General features: G+C 40.4%; 1 protein-coding gene across 5 annotated transcripts in view; it reads right to left on the reverse strand.

The window, feature by feature from the left end:
- The window catches only part of LOC137653739 (E3 ubiquitin-protein ligase TTC3-like), a 167,113-nt gene that overhangs the window by 99,510 nt on the left and 44,527 nt on the right, over window positions 1–23,076 (reverse strand). For all 5 annotated transcript variants that reach the window (XM_068387359.1, XM_068387358.1, XM_068387362.1 and 2 more), the window contains 3 exons: window positions 7,752–7,905; window positions 7,380–7,447; window positions 2,145–2,232 (listed from right to left, as the gene is read on the reverse strand). In XM_068387359.1, coding sequence (XP_068243460.1) covers window positions 2,145–2,232; window positions 7,380–7,447; window positions 7,752–7,905 — 310 coding nt within the window. The remainder of the gene's footprint in view (window positions 1–2,144; window positions 2,233–7,379; window positions 7,448–7,751; window positions 7,906–23,076) is intronic.

Below are 23,076 nucleotides of genomic sequence, written 5' to 3' on the forward strand. Positions count from 1 at the left end.
GCGCAGTTGATGTACACCCCCACCTGTATAGCGATCGCTGGCGTATTTTGTCCTTAGGTTTTTCTGTCGGGCAGCAGAGCTGACAGCTATATGATCACCGGCTAAGTTTAATATTGAAAAAGTAAATTTACTGTCGAGAATCACACCTAAAATTTTAAGTCATACAAAGTTAAAGAATGCTGAGATCCGGATGTTGAGGGGCCACCGTCCTGTATTCATATAAAAATAATTCCATTTTTTCAAGGTCCAAAAATCCATGACATTTTCTTCAATCAGTTGACTGAGAGTTTTGGCAGACAATATATGAACATAAAGATAGAAAAAATATAAAGTAGTTTAAAAAACTGTATTTTTAATCTCAATTTACTTCTAATTGTTGTACTAATTTCTAGCTTATTTCAATAAAATTACTGTGTCCTTTTCTTTCATTTTTATTGTTTATGCATTGTCCGCTGTTCACACACTACCACAAAACAAGTGGCTGGCCTTGTACTTGTCTCTCACAAATGCAAGACATACCCCGAGAAAATTTTTCCATTTTGTCTCTTTCAAGTGGCTTAAGTGATTTGTCTTACTGTATTTCAATGTTATGTAGCAGTACCAGCTGAACTCGGTTGAGTCCCTGGTTAGGCTGAAGGAACGTAGAGAGTAGAGGTCCCCTTTTTGTTTTGTTTCTTTGTTGATGTCGGCTACCCCCCAAAATTGGGGGAAGTGCCTTTGGTATATGTATGTATGATGTACAGTATTCAAGTAGTGTAGTTATCTGTCTAAATATCACAAATTTTAAGTAATTTGTATTTTTCCTAACAGTACTTGCCTCAAACTACTTTCTTAGGAGTATCTGGGATCTCCTCCCAACCAACCAGAGTTTAGTGTAGTTTACCCTAGTCCCGTTTTCTATGAGGGGTAACCTCAGGTAGAGTGGTACACGCCCTGAGGCTATCCCCAGGTCAGAGAGCATGCTTGCTCAGGTCTCCATCTCCAGTAAGTTCACAAAATATTGTTTACTTTGGTTTAAAAGGATAAAGCAATACATACACACTTGTAAGTATCATCATTTCTACAACATAAAAGAAGACAAGAAGTGGGAAAGGAGGTAAGTAGAAAGATACAAAGCAAGTGCAGTTACGGGCCTAAGGAACGCTACGAAGACCTTGGGGTAATGCCTGCACTACTGACAGACCTAAGCCCCTACAAGGGGATTATAGTTTTGATATATTGAACATCCATCCTCAAAATTAATTTCATAATATTCAAAATATTACTTCTTAATGATTTTTACTGCAACTTTAATCTTTGAAAGTCTGTATTGTACTTCATTTTGGTTATTCCACTTATAAAACCTTATTTCATTATTTTACCAATGTTAGTGAAATCTCATAAATAATAGGGCAAGCCCTGTCCAAAAGACATCGGATTACTGTATTTTCAACATCTTAAAACAAATAGTTCTGGAGATAACACCTGCGATGTTTTTCCTTCTTAGAGGCATATTTCTTCAATGAGAATAAAAAAAATTATATCTTACGAAGGAATTACTTCATGAAAAAGGCAATGTTATCCTGTAGGTGTATATATGATCTTTTTATGGTAAAAATTTCACTGACTTGAAAATATCAATGTGGATGTAGGCTTTAAAAAAAGCATTGAAACTGCTTGTTTTGGGGAAAGGAAGCTCACAAAGGGTCACTGTCTTTATCTCTAAGGCTAAAATGAAGCCAAATGAAGTGCTATATGGATAGTAAAAATCTTATGAACATAAACACCCCTAAACTGGTTCTATCAAGTTTACAGCAATGAGGATCAAAATAACTATTGTTCTCTCAAAAAGTCTAATGGAATGTGACCTATGAGTATACTGTATATATCTTTCATTGAAACATTGAATTACCTGAAAATCAAGACGCCCCTATGGAGAATGCCAGACAATGAAACATCAAATGATGAAAGAAACCTCTCATATGAAGGTAAAAATATAAGTAACATACAGTAACATATAATTCATACTATTCTTTAAGCATTGAAAAGTAACTATTGCCAACTATGTGCTGATTGAAATATCTTATAACATTAACATCCTGTAAACACAATCACAATGACCAATTCGCATCTGATTTTTTCACTTATCACCAAGAAATACTCACCGCTTTCATGTCCCCACTAGGAGTTGCATAGGCTAGAGCCTTACCATACATCTCAATAGCTTCAGTGAAATTTTTGTCTTCGTAGCATCTATAAATTAGAAGAAAAATCAGTTAAGTCTACTTCCATGTAAGAATAGGTATATTTATACCAAATTTCTACAAATAAATTGCCGAGAAATATCTACAGTATATCTTATCACTAGACATGAAATTTCCCTTCACATACCCCAAATCTACTTACTTACAAATGGGAAATTCTAAATTATGAAAAAACAAAATAGTGGCAAGTGTTTTCCCGAAAAAGCTTATTCCTCATATACTATTTAATTACCAAAACATAAGTTCATCACTATGCATAGCCAATGACCACTTAACCCTTACTTTACTGTGATTTATATACTACCATTGAAAAAAGCCCAGACACTGTCACTCCCCGAATTCTTATTCATGTAAGAGGACAGTTTTTATACATTTCCACACAGAGAGCTGGCATACCTCGGCATTCTTAAAAAGAAATTTAAACAATTTAGTTTGCTTTACATTAACCAAGCTTGAAAGTATAAGATGAGCCAGGTAATATGAAGTATTTTCTCAAGTTCCGTGTTTTACTGCAACCTCTGTCTTCTTTTCTGCACTGTTTACAGTTAACTATATGCTTTTTGCCCTTGTCCTAAGTCTTGCTTAAAACTCGTGAAGTGTGTAGTTGTGGCTTAGGCATTAAATTTTTGTGAGTATTTGTCAGCCAGGAGAGCTTTCGCAGCACATAAAACCCACTTCGGCCCATTTCTTGACAAAGTAAGCAATCCATGAGTAAAAGAAGCAAACACAAAATGTAATAATGCCTCAGACATTACAAAATAAACTAATTTTTTAATCATTAAGGTTTCCTTTACCTTACATAAAACAGAAATGCGGTCGGCAATTTTTCCATGGACAAACTATAGCACCTATAGTCCATTTCTTTTAGCGAGGCATATTTGCACCGACTCGCAATGGTGCCCTTTAAGCTCAGAAAAGCTTCCTGATTGCTGATTGGTTAGAATTATCTTGTCCAACCCAATCAGCGATCAGGAAACTTTTCAGAGCTAAAAGGGCACCGCTGCGAGTCGGTGCAAATATGCCTCGCTAAAAGAAATGGACTATAGTCAATAGTCTTTCATCTCTACCAAACTCAATGACAAGCTTCCTTTGGAGCTAAAAAAGCATAAACTAAACTCCATTAACAAAGCACAGACCCTTTGCATAACATGCTCTATCCTATAGATTATTCACAAGTTATTTACGTGAACCCCCGAATAAGAAGGCTTAGTTTCGTAGCGAATTAAATCTATCCCTCCTGGCTGACAGCTGTGAAATGCCTAAGGATCAGATAATAGTTTCTGTGGAGTAGCAGAACAAGAAGTGAGACATGAAGTGAATCCCACCAATGTTAACTCCTCCTGGGTAGTGTCAAGGCTGCTCTTTGGGGAACTATGATGAGCTACGAATATAGAAACTTGACAAGTATGCTTTACACTATGAGGTGGTTAAAACTTAGAAGACTAAAATACTTTCAGTAATCCTTAAAGAAAGATTAAAGAACAGTAATTTGAATAGACAAAAAAAAAGCAAAATCAGGGTAATACAGTTGGCTATTAACCCTTTTACCCCCAAAGGACGTACTGGTACGTTTCACAAAAGCCATCCCTTTACCCCCATGGACGTACTGGTATGTCCTTGCAAAAAAATGCTATAAAATTTATTTTTTCATATTTTTGATAATTTTTTGAGAAAATTCAGGCATTTTCCAAGAGAATGAGACTAACCTGACCTTTCTATGACAAAAATTAAGGCTGTTAGAGCAATTTAAAAAATATATACTGCAAAATGTACTGGGAAAAAAATAACCCCCTGGGGGTTAAGGGTTGGAAATTTCCAAATAGCCTGGGGGTAAAAGGGTTAATATTTACAGGGATTAAGGGACCATCCGCTATGGTGTTTGACATTACTTTAAAAAACAGAAAATCGTTTCATTGTTTCTAAGTATGCAGAAACATATAGGACATGCTCTCCAGAAGTTTCAGCCAATTATTTTTACAAATAATGAAGATGAAGGGGTCTTTAAATGAGGACGTCATCCTTACTGCGTCGTCTGCATGACTGTGTTTAACAGAATCGTCTTTGCACGTTTATTTTTGCATATCTATAGTGATTTTTTCCACTTATGTTTCGAAATCTCGTACGTCTGACAGAGATGGAAGGAATTGGTAGAGGGTGGGCGAACGCAAACTACGATCTATGAGAACAACAGCTAGAGTCTCCAAAGATGTATAGAAGTTATAATGCAAGTGTTTCTTTACTTGCAGTTCGTGTGTACATTGTTTTCACGACGTACTCATGAACTTTATAGCAAGACCAATGTTACCTACGGTCAAAGAAAGAACAAAAATTAAGCAGAGAGCAACAAAAAAGAACCAAGAAGAGAGGGAAACATGAAAAAATAAGAGTACAAAGCTGGAACAGTCTAACTAAAACCCTGGCAACAATGAGAGGTCGCTGGCAACTCATGACACCCTTAAACCGAGCGTATTAGTAAACTTAAGGTTTAAATATCGTTTAGGGAGCCGTAATGTAGGAATAAAAAATAAAAGTACAAAGTAAGGTTATCATAATAATATTGTTTTGATTTCTTTAAGAAAAAAAGCAAAAATTTTTAGCAAATCTTTGGGAGTTCATAACTCAAAAACATACTTATTCACACTTAGGTACATTTTTCTCATTTATTGTTCGATTTTAGAGAGAAAGATATTGAAAAAAAGAACAAAAATCCTACAATTTTGTGTGACAGAATTTTGGTTTTCCTTTTTCTCTTCTTTTCATGATTATTTTACCTCTAAACGAAGAAAATTAAGAAAATATTCATGAAAAAAAAAAAATTGGAAAATTGAAAATTTGTCACACCGGATTTAAATTTTGAAGATATGATTTTCAATACAATTGGTGACATATTAGTCGAGAAAAATGTAATTTATTTTTTTTTTTAAATCATGATTTTTCCTAATGAATTGAAAAGTTTTTAATCAAATGACTTGAAATTTTTAAATGATGGTTTTATATATATTTAAAATATAAATAGGAATTGTGTACTTTGAATCATTAAAAAAAAAAATACAGGATATAGCGGACGGTCCTCTTAGGTAGAGATACTCGATATGTATGGGGATTAAGTAATAGAGATACTACCGTTAAAAACATGGAAATAAAGGGTTATACTGCCCCACTATAACACTCAGATCATGTATTTCCTTATGTAAATCTCCCAAAAAAACTTATATCTCATTCTTACCAAAAAAAGGAAGAGAGTCATTCTTACAAAGGGGCTTCTAAATTCACCTAAACACTATGCCTTCTTAACCCTTTTACCCCCAGGCTATTTGGAAATTTCCAACCCTTAACCCCCAGGGGTTATTTTCTTTTCAAGCACATTTTGCAGTATATTTTTTTTAAATTGTTCTAACAGCCTTAATTTTCGTCATAGAGAGGTCAGGTTGGTCGCATTCTCTTGGAAAATGACTGAAGTTTCTCAAAAAATTATCAAAAATATGCAAAAAAAAAAATTAAATAGCAATTTTTTTGCAAGAACGTACCGGTACGTCCATGGGGGTAAAGGGATGAGTTTTGTGAAACGTACCAGTACGTCCTTTGGGGGTAAAAGAGTTAACTCACTCTCCCATTATACATCTGATACATAAGAAACTTGAAGCCATAATAAACCCTTAGAACATAAGCTAGTTACAACTCAAAGAACTATGGAAAGAATAATGATGGAAATAACTCTAAGAGACAGAAAACAAACAACATGGATGCAAGAGCAAACTAAAGTAAAGGATATTCTAACATGTAAGAAAAAGAAATGGAATGGGCAGGACATATAATGAGAATGACAGATAATGAGTGGACATTAAGAATAAGAGAATGGGTCTTTAAGAGAAGGTTATGGATTGACGAACTAAGAAAAATTGCAGGTAAAAGCTGGCATAGAAAGAACATAAACAGACGCAAGTGGAAGAACATGTCTGATGTTTTTGTTCTGCAGGTGACTAGTAATGGCTAATGATGATGATGCTGTTCTATAACTATGAATTTATATGATTGAAAACTATCTATTTTCTGTCAAAGCCAAGTTTTGTAACAGTTATATAATAATGAATGCCTGAACAATACTCTTCAGAGGAGAGCCCCAGAGACTAAGAATTATTAAAGTGAATTTTGTACTAACAGTTATAGAAGTGATTTTTGAAGTCCTTGTGTAATAATAACTTTTTTGTCTTTTCAATTAAGGCTTATTCTCCTGTACAGAGTTTGTGGGTCTCCCAGCAAATAATCAAATTTGCACCCAGCAAATAATCAAATTTGCAAAGGCATAAATTTATAAGCTTAATTGGAAAAGTAGAACAAGTAAACACCGGAAAAGGTTGAGAAAAAAAAAGGTAAAATTAAAACCCACACGGAATATGGAATAACGCCAGTGAGACACTGAAGTCACCCAATAATGGATTGGATTTATGAACTACAGCCCATACAGACCAGCACTAGGATCTAAGCCCCAATTTAGTGCCTATATGCAACTTGGGGGAAACCCCAGTAGTTATACTATTTAGTAAAAGTTATGTGGTTGGACAGCAAGACAGAGGAAAGGATGCTGGAACAGAACAGTATAACAAGGATAAAAATAGAGAGCAGCTAAGGGGCAAAGCAAAGCTACAGGACCCTAAGTAATGTTAGCAGTTGCACAGAGCAAAGTGCAATGCCAGCACTATCCCACACCCCCATCAGATCACTGAAGGGTTTGGCATGTGTAATTTTTCTTTTTTTCTGTAAAATTGATGCTGCTGCGATATCCTGCATGGTGATTAACCCTTTTACCCTCAAAGGACGTACTGGTACGTTTCACAAAACCCATCCCTTTACCCCCATGGACGTACCGGTACGTCCTTGCAAAAAAAAAAACCTATAAAAATTTTTTTTTCATATTTTTGATTATTTTTTGAGAAAATTCAGGCATTTTCCAAGAGAATGAGACCAACCTGACCTCTCTATGACAAAAATTAAGGCTGTTAGAGCAATTAAAAAAAAATATATACTGCAAAATGTGCTGGGAAAAAAATAACCCCTTGGGGTAAAAGGGTTAAGTGTTTTATAATTACTGGTGTTATAATGAACATAATGTTTTCCATGAGATCTCCATATACAAACCTTCGAGCATTTTTTAGTGTTTGATGATACAAATTTCTTGATCTAGTACTCATCTCAAGCGATGCTTCCTTTAAAAAAAGATACATTCAGCATTAAGAACACAATCTCTATTTATCCACAATCTTTATTCATTCATGAGTAAATACCTTAACTTCTACATTTATATTTTCTCTTTCAAATAATATAAAGCTCAGATAGTTAATCTTAATCTAGTTTTCATAAATGTAAACAAATCCCAAAATATATATTGACAGATAATATCCAACAAAATATAATACCTACATTTTTACACAACACAGAGCCATTAATTCTAAGATATCAATCGGCAAATGCCGCCAACAGCATTATACAGAGAATTCCATCAAGGCTTACCTGATTCCTCAATTCCTCCTCTATATGCTTATCTTCTCTGATTTTCTTTGGCTCTTTGCTATTCTCATCAGAAGCAGCCTTACCATTTTTAGGCAGCTTTCCCTTCTCCTTTAACTTCTTTATTTCTTCATCTACGATAGCGTTTTGGTTCTTGCTTTTGAAAAAAATGGAGTTTTTATGATAAAACAAAGTTTTATGAATACTTACCTGGCAGTTATATATACATAGCTAATTATCTCTATTTCGGCAGAATTTTTCTAAACTAGGCAACCGCCTTGTGGTGGTTGGGTGGTAACACCCGTTAAAGGGTGGTAGGAGGAATCGTTCCCGTTTTCTGTTCTTCAGTTCATCTATGCCCGACCTGTCTCCTGAGGGGAGGTGGGTGGGCCTTCGAATATATATATAACTGCCAGGTAAGTATTCATAAAACTTTGTTTTATCATAAAAACTCCATTTTTATGAATAGAACTTACCTAGCAGTTATATATACATAGCTGATTAACACACTTGGAGGAGGGTGATAGACAGTAAACATCGTTGGGGAAACAACCAAAAAAGCTGTAGGATAAATAAACACCTTGATTCCTTACCTGCTAAGGTAGCTGACTTCAAAGGTTCCTGCCTCTTGAGTCGCTTTCCCTTAGGAGTGTCAGCCAGGATGTGACCTGCAGTGCTGAAAACACTCAATCGAGTCTGTCAACGGGGTGAGACCAACAATCTGACTAGACTTCAGGACTACCTATTGCCCAAAATAAAAAACGCAACCTTACCAAACCAACCACCTAACATTTGCAAAGTAGATAAAAATTATCTAACTAGACTGAGGTGACTGTACACAAGTCGAAGTCCTCAGACAACCAATAAAAAATACACCAACCTATGCACAAGTAAACAAAACTAAGGTTGAGGGGAGGTAGTAACTCCTTTGCCTAATACAGAAGCCGTAGCTACGTATGGTCCCAAGGTATAACATTTCTCATAATCCACCCTCACCTCTCTGAGGTAATGAGAGGCGAACACAGAGTTGCTCCTCCAGAATGTCGCATCCATAATTTGACGGAGCGACATGTTCTTGCGGTAAGCAAGCGAGGTCGCAATGGCCCTCACTTCGTGAGCTTGCACTTTTAAACGTCCGAAGTGTTCCTCCTCACACAAGAGATGCGCTTCTCTTATCACTTCCCTCAGGAAAAAGGACAAAGCGTTCTTGGAAAGGGGCTTTTGAGGATCTTTCACAGAACACCACAGGGAGCTAGAAGAGCCTCTCACACTTTTCGTGCGAGACAAGTAGGTCTTGAGGGCTCGTACTGGACAGAACAGCCTCTCTTGCTCTTGACCCACTAGGTTGGTCAAGTTAGGAACCTCAAAGGTCCTCGGCCAGGGCTTAGAAGGGTTCTCGTTCTTAGCGAGAAAGTCTAATCTCAAGGCACAAACTGCCTCATTCAGATTGAAGCCTACCTGTTTTTCAATTGCATGGACTTCACTAACTCTTTTAGCTGTTGCTAAGGCCAAAAGAAAGAGGGTCTTCTTGGTAACCTCCCTAAGGGGAGCCTGTGAGATGGGCTCAAATCTCTTGGTGCACAGAAATTTAAGAACCACATCAAGGTTCCAAGAAGGGGGCTTTAACTGGGTCTGCTTGGTCATCTCAAAAGACTTCAAGAGGTCATGTAAGTCCTTATCGCGAGACAAGTCCAAGCCTCTATGCCGACAGACGGAAGAGAGCATACTTTTGTACCGTTTGATAGTGGACACAGCTAGCTTAGCGTCCTGCCTGAGGTACAACAAGAAAACCGCAATCTGGCTCACAGAGGTAGTGGATGAGGAAATCTTGTGCTTCCTACACCAAGCTCTAAAAGTCTCCCACTTGGACTGGTAGACCCTCTGCGAAGAGACCCTCCTCGCTCTGGCGATAGCTTTCGCAGCTTGCGCTGAAAAGCCTCTCGATCTGATGAGCTTCTCGATAGTCTGAAGGCAGTCAGATTGAGAGCGAGGGGGTTTTGATGATATCTCTCGAAGTGGGGTTGTCTGAGCAGATTTGAACTTGCAGGGAGGCTTCTTGGAAAGTCCATAAACAAGTCCACCACCTCCGTGAACCATTCCCTCATAGGCCAGAACGGAGCTATCAGGATCATCCGTCCCGAATCAAGGAGGGCGAATTTCCTGACTACCAGATTGATGATCTTGAACGGGGGAAAAGCTTAAGTGTCCATCCCCGTCCAATCCATCAAAAAGGCGTCTACTGCTATTGCCTCCCTGTCCGGAACTAGGGAGCAATAGATGGGGATCCTCTTGGATAAGTTGGAGGCGAAAAGATCGATGAGGGGTCTCCCCCACAGCCTCCAGAGGCTCTGACAGACCTGTTGGTTGAGGGTCCATTCTGTGGGAAGGACCTGCCCTTTCCTGCTGAGCATGTCCGCCCTCACATTCTTCTGTCCCTGAACAAACCTCGTCAGCAGGTTTATCCTGTTCTCCTTCGCCCAAAGAAGGAGCTCTCTTGCTGTCTCGAACAGAGACAGAGAGTGAGTCCCTCCTTGCTTCCTGATGTAAGCAAGAGCTGTGGTGTTGTCTGAGTTGACCTCCACAATCTTCCCAGACACCAAGTCCTTGAAGGCCTTTAGCCCCAGAAAAATGGCCATCAGCTCCTTGTTGTTGATGTGCCATCCCAGCTGAATTCTTTCCCAATAGCCTGAGACCTCCTTGCTTCCTAGTGTTGCCCCCCAGCCTGACTCTGATGCGTCTGAAAACAACACTAGGTCTGGGTTCTTCTTGTGTAAGGAGATCCCTTCCCCTAACAAGGTTGGGTCCAGCCACCACTTCAGAAGAGTCTTGACTTCTATTGGAATGGGGAAGGAAAAGGAGTCTTCCTGCATCTTTCTGTTCCACGTCTTCGAAAGAAAGTGCTGAAGAGGCCTTAGGTGGAGTCTCCCCAGAGAGACAAACTGTTCGAGGGAGGATAAGAGTCCCCAGCAAACTCATCCACTCCTTCGCTGTGCATCTCTTCTTGTCCAGGAAAGTTCTGACTTTTACGAGACACTTGGTCTGTCTTTCCTGAGAGGGAGAAGCCCGAAAAAGAACTGAATTCAGAACTATCCCCAAATAGAGAATAGTCTGATTCGGTCTGATCTGAGACTTCTCCCTGTTGATGACCAGGCCTAGATCTTGAGCCATCATAAAAGTCTTCCGTAAATCCTCCAGACATTTCTCCCTCGATCGTGAACGAATCAGCTAATCGTCCAGATAGAAGGATATCCTTATCCCCTCCTGATGCAGCCAACCTGACACATTCGCCATTACCCTGGTGAAGACTTGAGGAGCCGTGCTGAGACCGAAGCAAAGAGCTCTGAATTGGAAGCACTTGCCCTGCATTACAAATCTCAGGTACTTCCTCGAAGTCGGATGGATGGGGACATGGAAATATGCGTCCTTCAAGTCGAGGGACACCATCCAGTCCCCTGGACGTACTGAAGCCAGCACCGACTGAGTCGTCTCCATGGAGAACTTTGTCTTCTCCACAAATACGTTGAGAGCGCTGACATCCAGGACGGGTCTCCATCCGCCCGAGTTCTTGGGGACCAGAAACAGGCGATTGTAAAAGCCTGGGGAGGGTAGATCCCGAACCGGTTCTATCGCCCCCTTGTCTAGCATTTGGTCGACAAGGTCTACTAGGGCCTTCTGTTTCCCCAGATCTGAGTACCGGGCTACTAAGGCCAGCGGAGCATCTGCGAGAGGAGGTTTTTTCAGAAAGGGGATCTTGTATCCTTCCTTGATGACTGAGAGGGACCAGGTGTCCGCCCCTCTCCTCTTCCAAGACTGCCAAAAACCTGACAGTCTTGCGCCTACTGTCTGGAGGAGACGAACTTCATTTTCTGGAGCGAGGTCTGAAAGAACCCCTGGTAAATCTTGGTCCTGATTCTTGCCTTCTCCCTCTAAAATCTGGTCTTGAAGTAGTCCTGCCCCGAAAGGGCTGCTGGAATCTCCTTTCCTCCCGTTTCAAAGAAGAAGGAGGGGCTGCCAAGGGCTTACGAGCAGAACGAGATAAAAGGTCTTGGGTGGCTTTTTGGGCCAGAGAAAGCGTAATGTCATTAACCAGGGACTCGGGAAAAAGATGTTGAGAGAGGGGGGCGTAAAGAAGCTCAGACTTTTGTGCAGTGGTAACAGACCTAGAAGCAAAAGAGCAAAGCAGAGCTCTCTTCTTTAGGACCCCAGCTGAGAACAGAGCCGCCAACTCATTCGCCCCATCTCTGAGGGCCTTATCCATACAGGACATAATACTGGTAAGGTCCCTAGATCCTTCCATCTGGTCAGTTTTCCTTGCGAGAGTCCCAAGCGACCAGTCTAGGACACTAAAAACCTCAAAGGCTCTAAAAATACCTTTGACGAGATGATCCAGCTCCGACATCGACCACATGACCTTGGCTGAGTTGAGAGCATGCCTTCTAGCAGAGTCCACTAAACCAGAGAAGTCACCCTTGGAGGAGGAAGGCACTCCCAGACCCAAAGGTTCTCCAGTTGCATACCACATACCCGCTCTTGAAGCAAGACGAGCTGGTGGAAACGAGAAGGAAGTCTTAACTGTCTGTCTCCGCTCCTGCATCCAGTCATCAATCTTCGTGAGAGCCTTCTTTGCGGAGATAGACAGCTTCATCTTGATGAAGGCTGACTGTTTCTTGGCCTTCTTTCTGTTAAATTGGGACTGAGGAGATTGAGGGGCAGCAGGTTGGAATTCCTCTCCAAAAAGTTCAAGAAGGGAGCGAGAGAGAACTTTGTAATCTCCCGCAGCGTCGGCAGGATTATCATCGTCATCAGAAACATCCTCGAGGTCCTGATCCACATCTGCAATATCCTTCGAAAGAGAAGAAGGATCCTTAGAACCCGACAAGGGCAAATCAAAGGCATCATCCTGCAAAAGACGGGTTGCATCCTGGAGTCCCGCGCTAGAAGAATCCTTGGGACGAGAGGCAGTATCGTCCCGAAGAGGCAGGGTGGTATCGCCCTGGGACCGAGAACGAGAGGCAGAGTCGTTCTGATGTCGAGAGCGAGAGGCGGTATCGTCGTGGTGGCGAGAATGAGAGGCGGTATCGTCGTGGCGTCGTGAACGAGAGGCGGTATCGTCGTGGCGTCAAGAACTAGAGGAGGTATCGTCGTGGCGAAGCGAACGAGAGGAGGTATCGTCGTGGCGAAGTGAACGAGAGGAGGTATCGTCGTGGCGAAGTGAACGAGAGGAGGTATCGTCGTGGCGAAGCGAACGAGAGGAGGTATCGTGCTGGTATCGTGAACGGGAGGCGGTATCGTCTTGGCATCGAGAACGAGAAGCAGCATCGTTCGATAAGGTATCGAGAACGAGAAAAAGTATCGCCCTGGTATCGCGAAGAAGTATCGCCTGGCGTAAGCACACATTCCTCATCCTGGCGTAGAGAGGGAGAAGTTTTCTTTAAAGAAGAACTCCGTTCTTTCTTAGAAGCAGACTTCTTAATCGGTAACGAGTCGTCTTTACGTCTGTCAGACTGGGCGTGAGGGCGGCTAAAGGCTTGCACTAAAGTCAAAAGTTGTTCCTGCATGACAGACATAAAGGATTTAGCAACATCAGCTGGGTCTTGCGGCCCCGAAGGGGGGGGGCTGACGAATTACACTCGTAGAAGGGGGAGGATCTTCGGCAGTAGGCTTCGCCCTTTTCACAGGCACGGAGTCGAAATCATCCTCCGACGGACAAGGTTCATAACTGCTAGAACCGGGAGAGAAAGAACGAGACCATTCGTCGCGGTTCCATCTCCTCTTAGTGGGTCTTGAAGCTTCAAACTTCCATTTACGTCTGGACGAATTCGGAGAAGAAAACAACACATCCGACACGTCTTTTCCGTGACGGTCAAGAGTAGCCTGGGAATCGACAACAGGACTGTCTGAGGCAACGGCTGACCGAGGGTACGTACCTCTCACCCCCTTTCAGTCATCGACGTACCTTCTTCCTTGGTCCTGGGAGCTTGGTAGAGGTCTAGGCCTAGGGGTATGACAGATTCGGTCAGTCGCCACTTCCACTGCACTAACACAAGCACTTTCACTTTCCTTACCTTTAAAGGCCTCCAGTTGTTCTTTAATGGCCTTCAACTCGGCCGCCAGGCTAGCGTAACGAGGGTCATCCGTAGATACGGAACCTGTAGTAGGTGCAGGAGTTACTACCTCAAGGGAAGGATCAACTTCCAAAGAGGAATCAATTATAGGTTCAATAGATAAATCTACGCTAAGTTCGTCTTCCTTACCACTAACAGACTTAGACTTAGACCTAGAAGCTCTCCTAACTCTATCGAGCTCTAGCTTACGCACATAGCGCTTCATAATTAACCAATCTTTCTCATCCAAAACCTTACATTCCCCGCACCTATTATCAAGGGCACAAACAAAACCCCTACAATTAGAACAAACGGTGTGAGGGTCTACCGCCATTTTCGGTAGTCTCACCTTACATTCCTCATTCGCACAGATACGGTAATGACTCTTTTCACTCATAATGAAAAACAGCAAAAAAGCTAAGAGGAAACAAAATACACGATCGCCAAAACCCCATATCAGAGTACTTCACCAAAAAAGCAGACTGGTACACCGAGCAGGGAAAGGGAAGAAAAACTCTTAATGACGGACCAACGTGTTGTCGATCCGGCCGGCAGAGATGAACTGAAGAACAGAAAACGGGAATGATTCCTCCTACCACCCTTTAACAGGTGTTACCACCCAACCACCACAAGGCGGTTGCCTAGTTTAGAAAAATTCTGCCGAAATAGAGATAATTAGCTATGTATATATAACTGCCAGGTAAGTTCTATTCATAAAATTATGCTTTGAAATATCTTAGTCATCAAAAAATAATTACATCATAATAATTTTATACTGGACAGCAAAAGACCCTAAAAATCTTCATTCAAGTTTCCCATGGCAAGATTTTTATCTTGGCATATGGTAATTACATGAATAGGAGTTACAACACAACAAAACCACCCCTCATATACATACCCTGTTTCTTTTTGTGGTCTCAATGTTCCAGACCAGGTAGTCTTTTGTCTGATCAATATAAGTTCTTTACTGTACTAGTCATATACATCCACCATTTGAACCTAAAACTTCAAAGGAATCATCTACCTCCCTTCATGGTTTGCAGCACAGATTGCAACTAACAGTGCATCAACCATCATATTCTCACCCGGAATGTCTCTCACATATCAATCTCATTTATGAATCATTTTGTTCTTTTATAGTTTATTAGGTTAGAGGTAGCAGCAGTAGGGGATTCAGCATTATGAAGCTTCATCCGTGGTGGATAATGTGGGAGGGTGGGCTGTGGCACCCTAGCAGTACCAGCTGAACTCGGTTGAGTCCCCTGTTAGGCTGGAGGAACGTAGGGAGTAGAGGTCCCCCTTTTTTTTTTTTTTGTTTCATTTGTTGATGTCGGCTACTCCCCAAAATTGGGGGAAGTGCCTTGGTATATGTATGTATTAGGTTATACAGTTTCTTTGTGGACATGTCTTACGAACACTAAATACGTGATTATCGAGTAAACAGGACCCTAATTTTGAGTTGGTGTTTTTATCCATTCGTGGATTATGACTAGGTTTTTTAGGGGGTTACCTGTGTTACCATAACCAACTGCTTCTTCCACGGTTACATCTGATTTATTCACCTAACTTTTTGCTTTACAAATTATGCACTGAAGTTACTATCCATTTAAAGTTTAACAAAATCTAAATGGTTCCCTGGGTTTTACTTAGTATGTTACTTTCCTTCACCACAGAATACCAAGTATAGGGTGTTTCACAAATAGATATGATTATTTTATGTAAACTGGTGTTGGTTTCATCTAAATTATTCACTATCTATTTTTAGATACAGGCTTAAATTTTAATGCACTCTTTTACTGACTGAATATCAAGATTTTTGTATTATTTCTTCCTAGAATTTACAATTTGGAAACATTAATCTGGATTTAACTTATAAACAATTTTTTTATTGCATCTAGATTTGACTTATAAACAATCTTTTATGGTAGAGTTCCATGTTTTTGCCAAAATATTCCATAACGCAGTAACATCCAGTAATTGGTTCCTGGAGTCACAACAAAAGTTTATTTTCAACATAGACCTGAAATCCCCTTTATAAAGCGACTTAAATGTTCCATATAATGAAAAATGAGCAACTAAGTACTATCATTTTATAAAAAAAAAAAAAAAAAAAAAAAAATGAAATGAATGTTAACCCTTTTACCCCCAGGCTCTTTGGAAATTTCCGACCCTTAACCCCCAAGGGGTTATTTTTTCCCCAGCACATTTTGCAGCATATTTTCTTTAAATTGCTCTAACAGCCTTAATTTTTGTCATAGAGAGGTCAGGTTGGTCTCATTCTCTTGGGAAATGCCTGAATTTTCTTAAAAAATTATCAAAAATATGAAAAAATATATTTTTATAGCATTTTTTCGCATGGACGTACCAGTACGTCCATGGGGGTAAAGGGATGGCTTTTGTGAAACGTACCAGTACGTCCTTTGGGGGTAAAAGGGTTAAAATACGTACTACAGTAATATTAACGCATTAACAATGGTGACTTCCCCCTACACTTGGCATCAGAGCTAGAAACTAAGTATTTAACAACTTTAAGATACTAAAAAATCCTCTGTTTTCAAACACAGGAACTCCATACTGGATTCAACCTGAATTCTTCTCTCTCAGGTCTGAATCTGTAACTCTCAAGAGTAGCATTTTTCTTTATAAAAAATATTTGCTTCTGAAAAGTTAAAATTTTAATTTTCTATTAAATTCTAAAAATTTCCGTGATTAAGAGAAAACTACAGCTCTGTACACTTTTGGGGGAAAAGTATGTACTGATTACAGTATCTGGATGAATTTCCTATTATTCATTGAAATTCCTGAAGATTGTCATTACGTTTGTTAATTCTACGAAATGGTTTGAAGATTGTGAGATTTTTTTTTACAATACAGTACTTGGTAGTTTAGGTGCAGCAACTACACTGAACAAGATAAGCCTTAAGTTATAGAAGAGTTGAAATTCTGAAGGCTTACTCAATAGATAGGACCAGTAGTAGCAAAAGAATTGTGATGTGATGTGTGTGACAGATTTGCACTAAAAATCAGTTTTTATTTTCAAACCTTAGATAAAAGAGAGGTGTATTAACATAGCAAACTTCAAAGGAAACGTTACAAAATTATACTACACTAGGGAGAAGTTATGAAAATTTAACCATATATAACAACTACATATTCCATATATGGATAGGACTGCTTTCCTTGTTGAAGTCTTTGGTCTTGTAATATTCAGCTTTCTAAAGAAAGCAATAATGGCGGTGGTTATGGTGGTGAAGAAAACCATACAAATACAGTAATGATACTACCACTTACAAATGAATATATAAAATAATAACAATAATATTGACTGTAACATCATGCAATAATTACCTTAAAATTTTGGAAAATAAAATATTTACATGAATAAAGTCTGAAGGCTTAATTTTTCTCATTGCGTGCTGTATTTGGAAGACAACCTATGGGCAGGGACTACTGTACTATTTCCTTAAATACTGTACCAGGGCACATAAGTGAGGACCCTAAAGACCCTGAAGTCGAGGCCTAGGCAATATTAAACAGAAAGGAATTCAGGAAGCGTGAGCTAAAAATTGATTATGGATGAGGGAACTCACCAGGTGCCTAACATAATGAAGGAAACGGTAGTGGTGTAAATACCTTAAGAATACGTACGATCTTTAAATAGCTATTAATTTTGCTGTGTTACCCATTTTGATTTCCTAAATGTACTTTGCATAGGCTGGGAAGAACGTAGAGAGTAGAGGTCCCCTTTTTGTTTTTGTTTCTTTGTTGATGTCGGCTACCCCCCAAAATTGGGGGAAGTGCCTTGGTATATGTATGTATGTATGTACTTTGCATATACTAGAGAGTATTCTGTAATGGCTTGGTTACACATAATGCTCAGTCCTACAAGTAACAAAAATTCAGAATTCTCTTACTAGGTATGCAGCAATTCTAATAGTCATGCCTTCTCAATCATAAGGCTCCATACTACACAGTAATTAAGAGGTTTTATTCCAGCTGTAACCAAGTTGTAGAAAGATCTTCCTAATCAGGTAGTTGAATAGGTGGAACTTCAAAAATTCAAACTTGTAGCAAATGTTTTTATGTTGAAGAAACTAACATGCTGCTTTCAGTTTATATATGAAAGATTTATTTTTGTTATTATTGTTCCTAAAATATTTCATTTTAATTGTTCATTACTTCTCTTATAGATTATTTATTTCCTTATTTCCTTTCCCCAATGGGCTATTTTTTCCTGCTTGCACCCTTAGGCTAATAGCATCCGGCTTTTCAAAACGGGTTTTACCTTAGCTACTAGTAGAAGTAGTAATATTATTATTATTATAACTTGCTAAGCTACAACACTAGTTGGAAAAGCATTAAGCTATAAGACCAGGGGCCCCAACAGGGAAAATAGCCCAGTGAGGAAAGGAAATAAGGAAAAATAAAATATCTTAAGAACAGTAACAGCATTAAAATAAATATTTCCTATATAAACTATAAAAACTTTAACAAAACAAGAGAAAGAGAAACAAGATAAACTTAGTGTGCCAAAGTGTACCCTCAAGCAAGAGAACTCTACCCCAAGACAGTGGAAGACCATGGCACAGAGGCTATGGCACTACCCAAGACTAGAGAACAATGGTTTTCTCCCAGAAGAGCTGCTTACCATAGCTAAAGTCTCTCTTCTACCCTTCCCAAGAGGAAAGTAGCCACTGAACAATTAGAGTTTAGTAGTTAACCCTTTAGGTGAAGATTTGCTTTGGTTGTCAGGTGTATAAGAACAGAGGAGAATCTGTAAAGAATAGGCCAGACTATTCGGTGTATGTGTAGGCAAAAGGAAAGTGAACTGTAACCATAGAGACTGATCCAAAGTAGTACTGTTTGGCCAGTCAAAGTACCCCATAACTCTCTAGCGGTAATATCTCAACGGGTGGCTGGTGCCATAGCCAACCTACTACCTGTATTGAGGTACAGAAACAGACATAGTGGCACAAGGGAACGAACCTGTAAGTCTGGATTTGTTCATTAACTCAAGGATCACTTGTCATATCTGACTGGGTAAATGAACCCAAAAATTATTTGACTTAATGCTGTGGAATCTTAATGTAGAATAGTCAATGTGCCAAGGTAATGTTAGCCTAATCAAAAATGATGTTTTCATAAAATAAATTTTTGAACATACTTACCCGCTGGTTATATAAGAATGGCTATAGTCCCTGGACGCCCAGCAGAAATTCAAAACTTGTGGCAATCGCAGATATGCAAGGTGTACACTAGCGCCCTCACGGTAGATAGGCCAAACTATTCCAACCAATTCAGATCTTCCATGCCCCTTGGTCTCTAGAGGGGAGGAGGGTGGGATTATAAGTTATATAACCAGCGGGTAAGTATGTTCAAAAATTTATCTTATTATGAAAATATAATTTTTTAACATAAAACTTACCCGCTGGTTATATAAGAATGGCTGATTGACACCCTTGGTGGCGGGTCAGAGACAGCAACATAATTGGAAATTCACTTAAGAGTTAAATATAACAAACTTAAGAGGTTCGTACCTGATAAGGAAGCTGACTTCAATGGTTCTCTGCCTCATTCTGTCTGCTATCCTTACGAGATTTAGCGATCCACCCAGGGGGCTGAAGATCTCTAGGTGCTGTCAAACAGTGCAATAACCTATAACTTGACAGGACCCTTGTTCCGGGCACTCTCAAGGAACAATATGACCACCTGACTAAATCAACGATTGCGGAAGATTGTCGACCAATCCTCACGAACAATCATAAAAACATATATAAAAGTTCCAAGAGGTAATAGGGATTGGGGGAAACGTATTGGTGGATCCTTCACCTACTACTGCACTCGCTGCTACGAATGATCCCAAAGTGTAGCAGTCCTCATAAAGAGTCTGGATATGTTATAAGTAATGTGAGGCGAATACAGGTTTACTCCTTCAAAAGGCTGTATGCATGATGTTTTGTTTAAAAGTTACAGAAGTTGCCAGAGCTCTAACTTCATGAGTCTTTACTCTTTAGACAGCTTAAGGCCTGCATCATCACAGTGTGAGTGAGCCTTTCCAATTAAAGTCTATAAGAAATGATAGAGCGTTTTAGATATAGGTAGCGCAGGCTTCTTGACTGAGCACCAAAGAGCCTCTGAATTGTCTCTTAACTTCTTTAGTCCTGTCCTGATAAAACTTCATTGCTTTAACTGGACAAAAACTCTCTTCAACTCTTCACATACCATATCCGAGAAAATAATGATCTCGAAAGATTTAGGCCATGGATGAGAAGGACGTTTGTTTATGACCAAGAATCCAAGTTGCAAGAAGCATATGGCTTATCCATTTCTGAAGCCCATATTCTTGCTAAAAGAGTGAACTTCACTGACTCTCAGCTGTTGCCAGACTTACTCTTCAAAGTCAGATCTTAAAAAGAAGCAGTGTGTAAAGGCTCGAATCTGTCACTACCGCGGAATTTTAAAACAACCTCTAAATTCCAGGCTGGTGAATCTTGCTGACGCTTCTTAACTATCTCAAACGATCTGAGAAGATCTTGAAGGTCTTTATTTGATAGATCCAATTTCCTGCGTCTGAAGACAGCTGCCAGCATACTCCTGTACCCCTTGATGGTCGAAGAGGAAAAACTGCCCTGTCTTCTAAGGTCTAAGAAGAAATCAGCCATTTGTGTTTTAGAAGTACTAAAGAAGAAACTGATTTAGCTCTACACCACTCCCTAAAACTTCCTATTTGGACTACAAAACCTTGAGGTAAAAGTCCTTTGTACCAGCGATATCCTAAGCTGCCTCCTTCGAAAAACCCTCTAGATCTTAAGGGTTTTCCAAAAGACTGAAGGCAGCCAGACCTAAAGCTTGGTGGTTTAAAATAAGACGTTCGCGATTCTGACGCGGGGAAACGGTCCGATGGCATGAGTCCAGTATGGTTCCAGCATGCTGCATATGCCCAACATGCCGTAAGGGAGAGTCGAGATCTACACCACCTCCCGAAACGCGTCCAGATCGGTTGCAAGGAACCGATATCGAAGCTAGGCTTGTTGAAAAGTAGTGTCACCAAAGTGAACCTCATGCTGTGAGATTACGACCTGATCGCGTGTAACCAGCTAGTGTTCAACATGCTTCAAGTCAATAGCTTGACGCGAGGGAGCGTTAGCTGCGCGGCCAGAGAGTCGCGAAGGAAAGACAACAACCTGTCTATACTGCTGGGAGAACAAGTCTTGACTGTATGCGTCCAGCATGCGACCAGGTGAAATTTTTCTGCCCGAGAATTGTAAGCATTAAAAAGAGATGAAATTGACCTCTTTAGTTGACACAACAGACATTTGCGGGGCACCGTGTGCGCTAACTCAAGCGTGAGTGATCGCTGTGAGGGATCATCAACCGTAGTCGCGTGACTAACATGGAAAAGTCCTTATGACATTTCCAGCGCGCCTTGTGTGCGTCCTGAACGTACCTAATGCTGTGAGATATCGTCAACAGTAGTCGGGTGGTCACCAGAGGAAAGTACTAGACATTCCCCCAATCTGGGGGAGGAGAAGAAGCGAACAGAAGTAAACCGAGCACCTTTTCCACCGATGAACTACGTGTCTTACGCGATTTTTGGTGCCAACACGTCGCCTTCTCCGAATAGAAAACCGGCGAACATCAGTTACTGCAGGATAGGTTATCAGGAGACATACGACTCCTGAAAGGTCTAGAACGTTTTGGTTGGTGTCAACCAAGTCTAGGTTTTGCGTCCTTCAACGAGGACGAATGCTTTCTTCCCGGAAAGAGTGTAAGATTCCAGAGGAAGAGATAAGTTTGTATGCGACTTGTCTGACTTCCGCCTCTCTCGTGGAAGAAAACATGCTCGATTGAGACTGACACTTGGCATTATGAGCGGTCAATGGACGTTGAGAAGAAGGTACTCGACGAGATACATCCACCTTCTCTCGCCGTTGAACATTGTGTCACACCGGAATTAGCAGGTCGCCTGTGCGACAACGCATCAAAACCGGACTCGTGACACCCAACCGGACTGCCAACGGCAGGTTTCCAGCCTAAGCATCGCGACACGCCTGCTGCGAGGGTAAGTCCTGTTCGCGTGCGTTCATGACAAGTAACTTCCTGGTCTAGCAGAAAGGAAAAACGTAAAACGCCAGCCTCGTCAGGGAACTGAGTCGTATTACGCAGAAATATGTCACAAGATCCATGATGCCATAGCGATGATGAACTGATCGCTTCAAGACATTCAAATCTCGCTCTGCTTAAGAGATTACCGTACGTCATATGGTTATGACGTCATACTTCGTCACTCCAAAGTCGAGAGCGAACGTCTCGGAATGCATCGACAAGATCGCTCGGTGGAACATACGTTTAGCGAACAAGATCCGCGATATACCTTAGCTTTCCGATATTCCTTCTCCCAGGGATTGGGAAGTATGGAAGAGGTGTTGGGCTAGGAGTAAGACGGACAAACGAACACATCCTCCAGTACACTGTGTTATGTTTACGAGCCACTGAACATTTGCATTTTTAACTATATCACCTTAAATCATAAAAGATCTGCCTGTTGCGGGAGATACACTCTTACGCTCTATTCTCATAAAGGCCTTAATGCACTTCCTGCTGTTGCAGCTGCACCAACCTCTACAGTTAGGTTCGTTATGCTGCATTGAGGATGCGTTATTGCACCGCCCTATCTTCTGAGAATGATTTAATGTTAATTTATTTACTTTCTTATTTCCTCACTGAGCCATCTTTCCCTATTGGAGCCCTTTGGCTTAAAGCCTCTTGCTTTTCCAACTAGGGTTGTAGCTTGGCAAGTAATAGTAATAAAATAATAAAAAGAGACACCTTCAACGCACCTAGCGAAAACTCTGAAGTCGGAATGCGGAGCAGCAGGTAAAAAATAAAAGGGAAACTCTTATGAGTTTCTGAAAGTCACTCCCTTCCTCCTACAAGTCTCTATCCTAGGTAGAGAAGTCTTGTTTCCTAGGAGACAACTCCTTAGGATTCTGACCTCAATGCTTTAGAGGTTTTAATTCTAGCTCTCCCAACCAAGAATTAGTCCAGCAGGCCTTGGTCTGAGAACATAATATCTGTATAGTTAAGATTTATTTCTTAATATATCGCCTGGCGCAACAATGTTACAACGCTAGACGTTCATGGTCATGTAGACATCAAATTCTATTGTCATGGGTTGCGTAGCGTCTGACTGACGCTGAAGCTGCCACTCCGCCTCGCGACCG

The sequence above is a fragment of the Palaemon carinicauda genome, chromosome 14 (genome assembly GCF_036898095.1).
Source record: "Palaemon carinicauda isolate YSFRI2023 chromosome 14, ASM3689809v2, whole genome shotgun sequence".
NCBI classification, from domain to species: domain Eukaryota; kingdom Metazoa; phylum Arthropoda; class Malacostraca; order Decapoda; family Palaemonidae; genus Palaemon; species Palaemon carinicauda.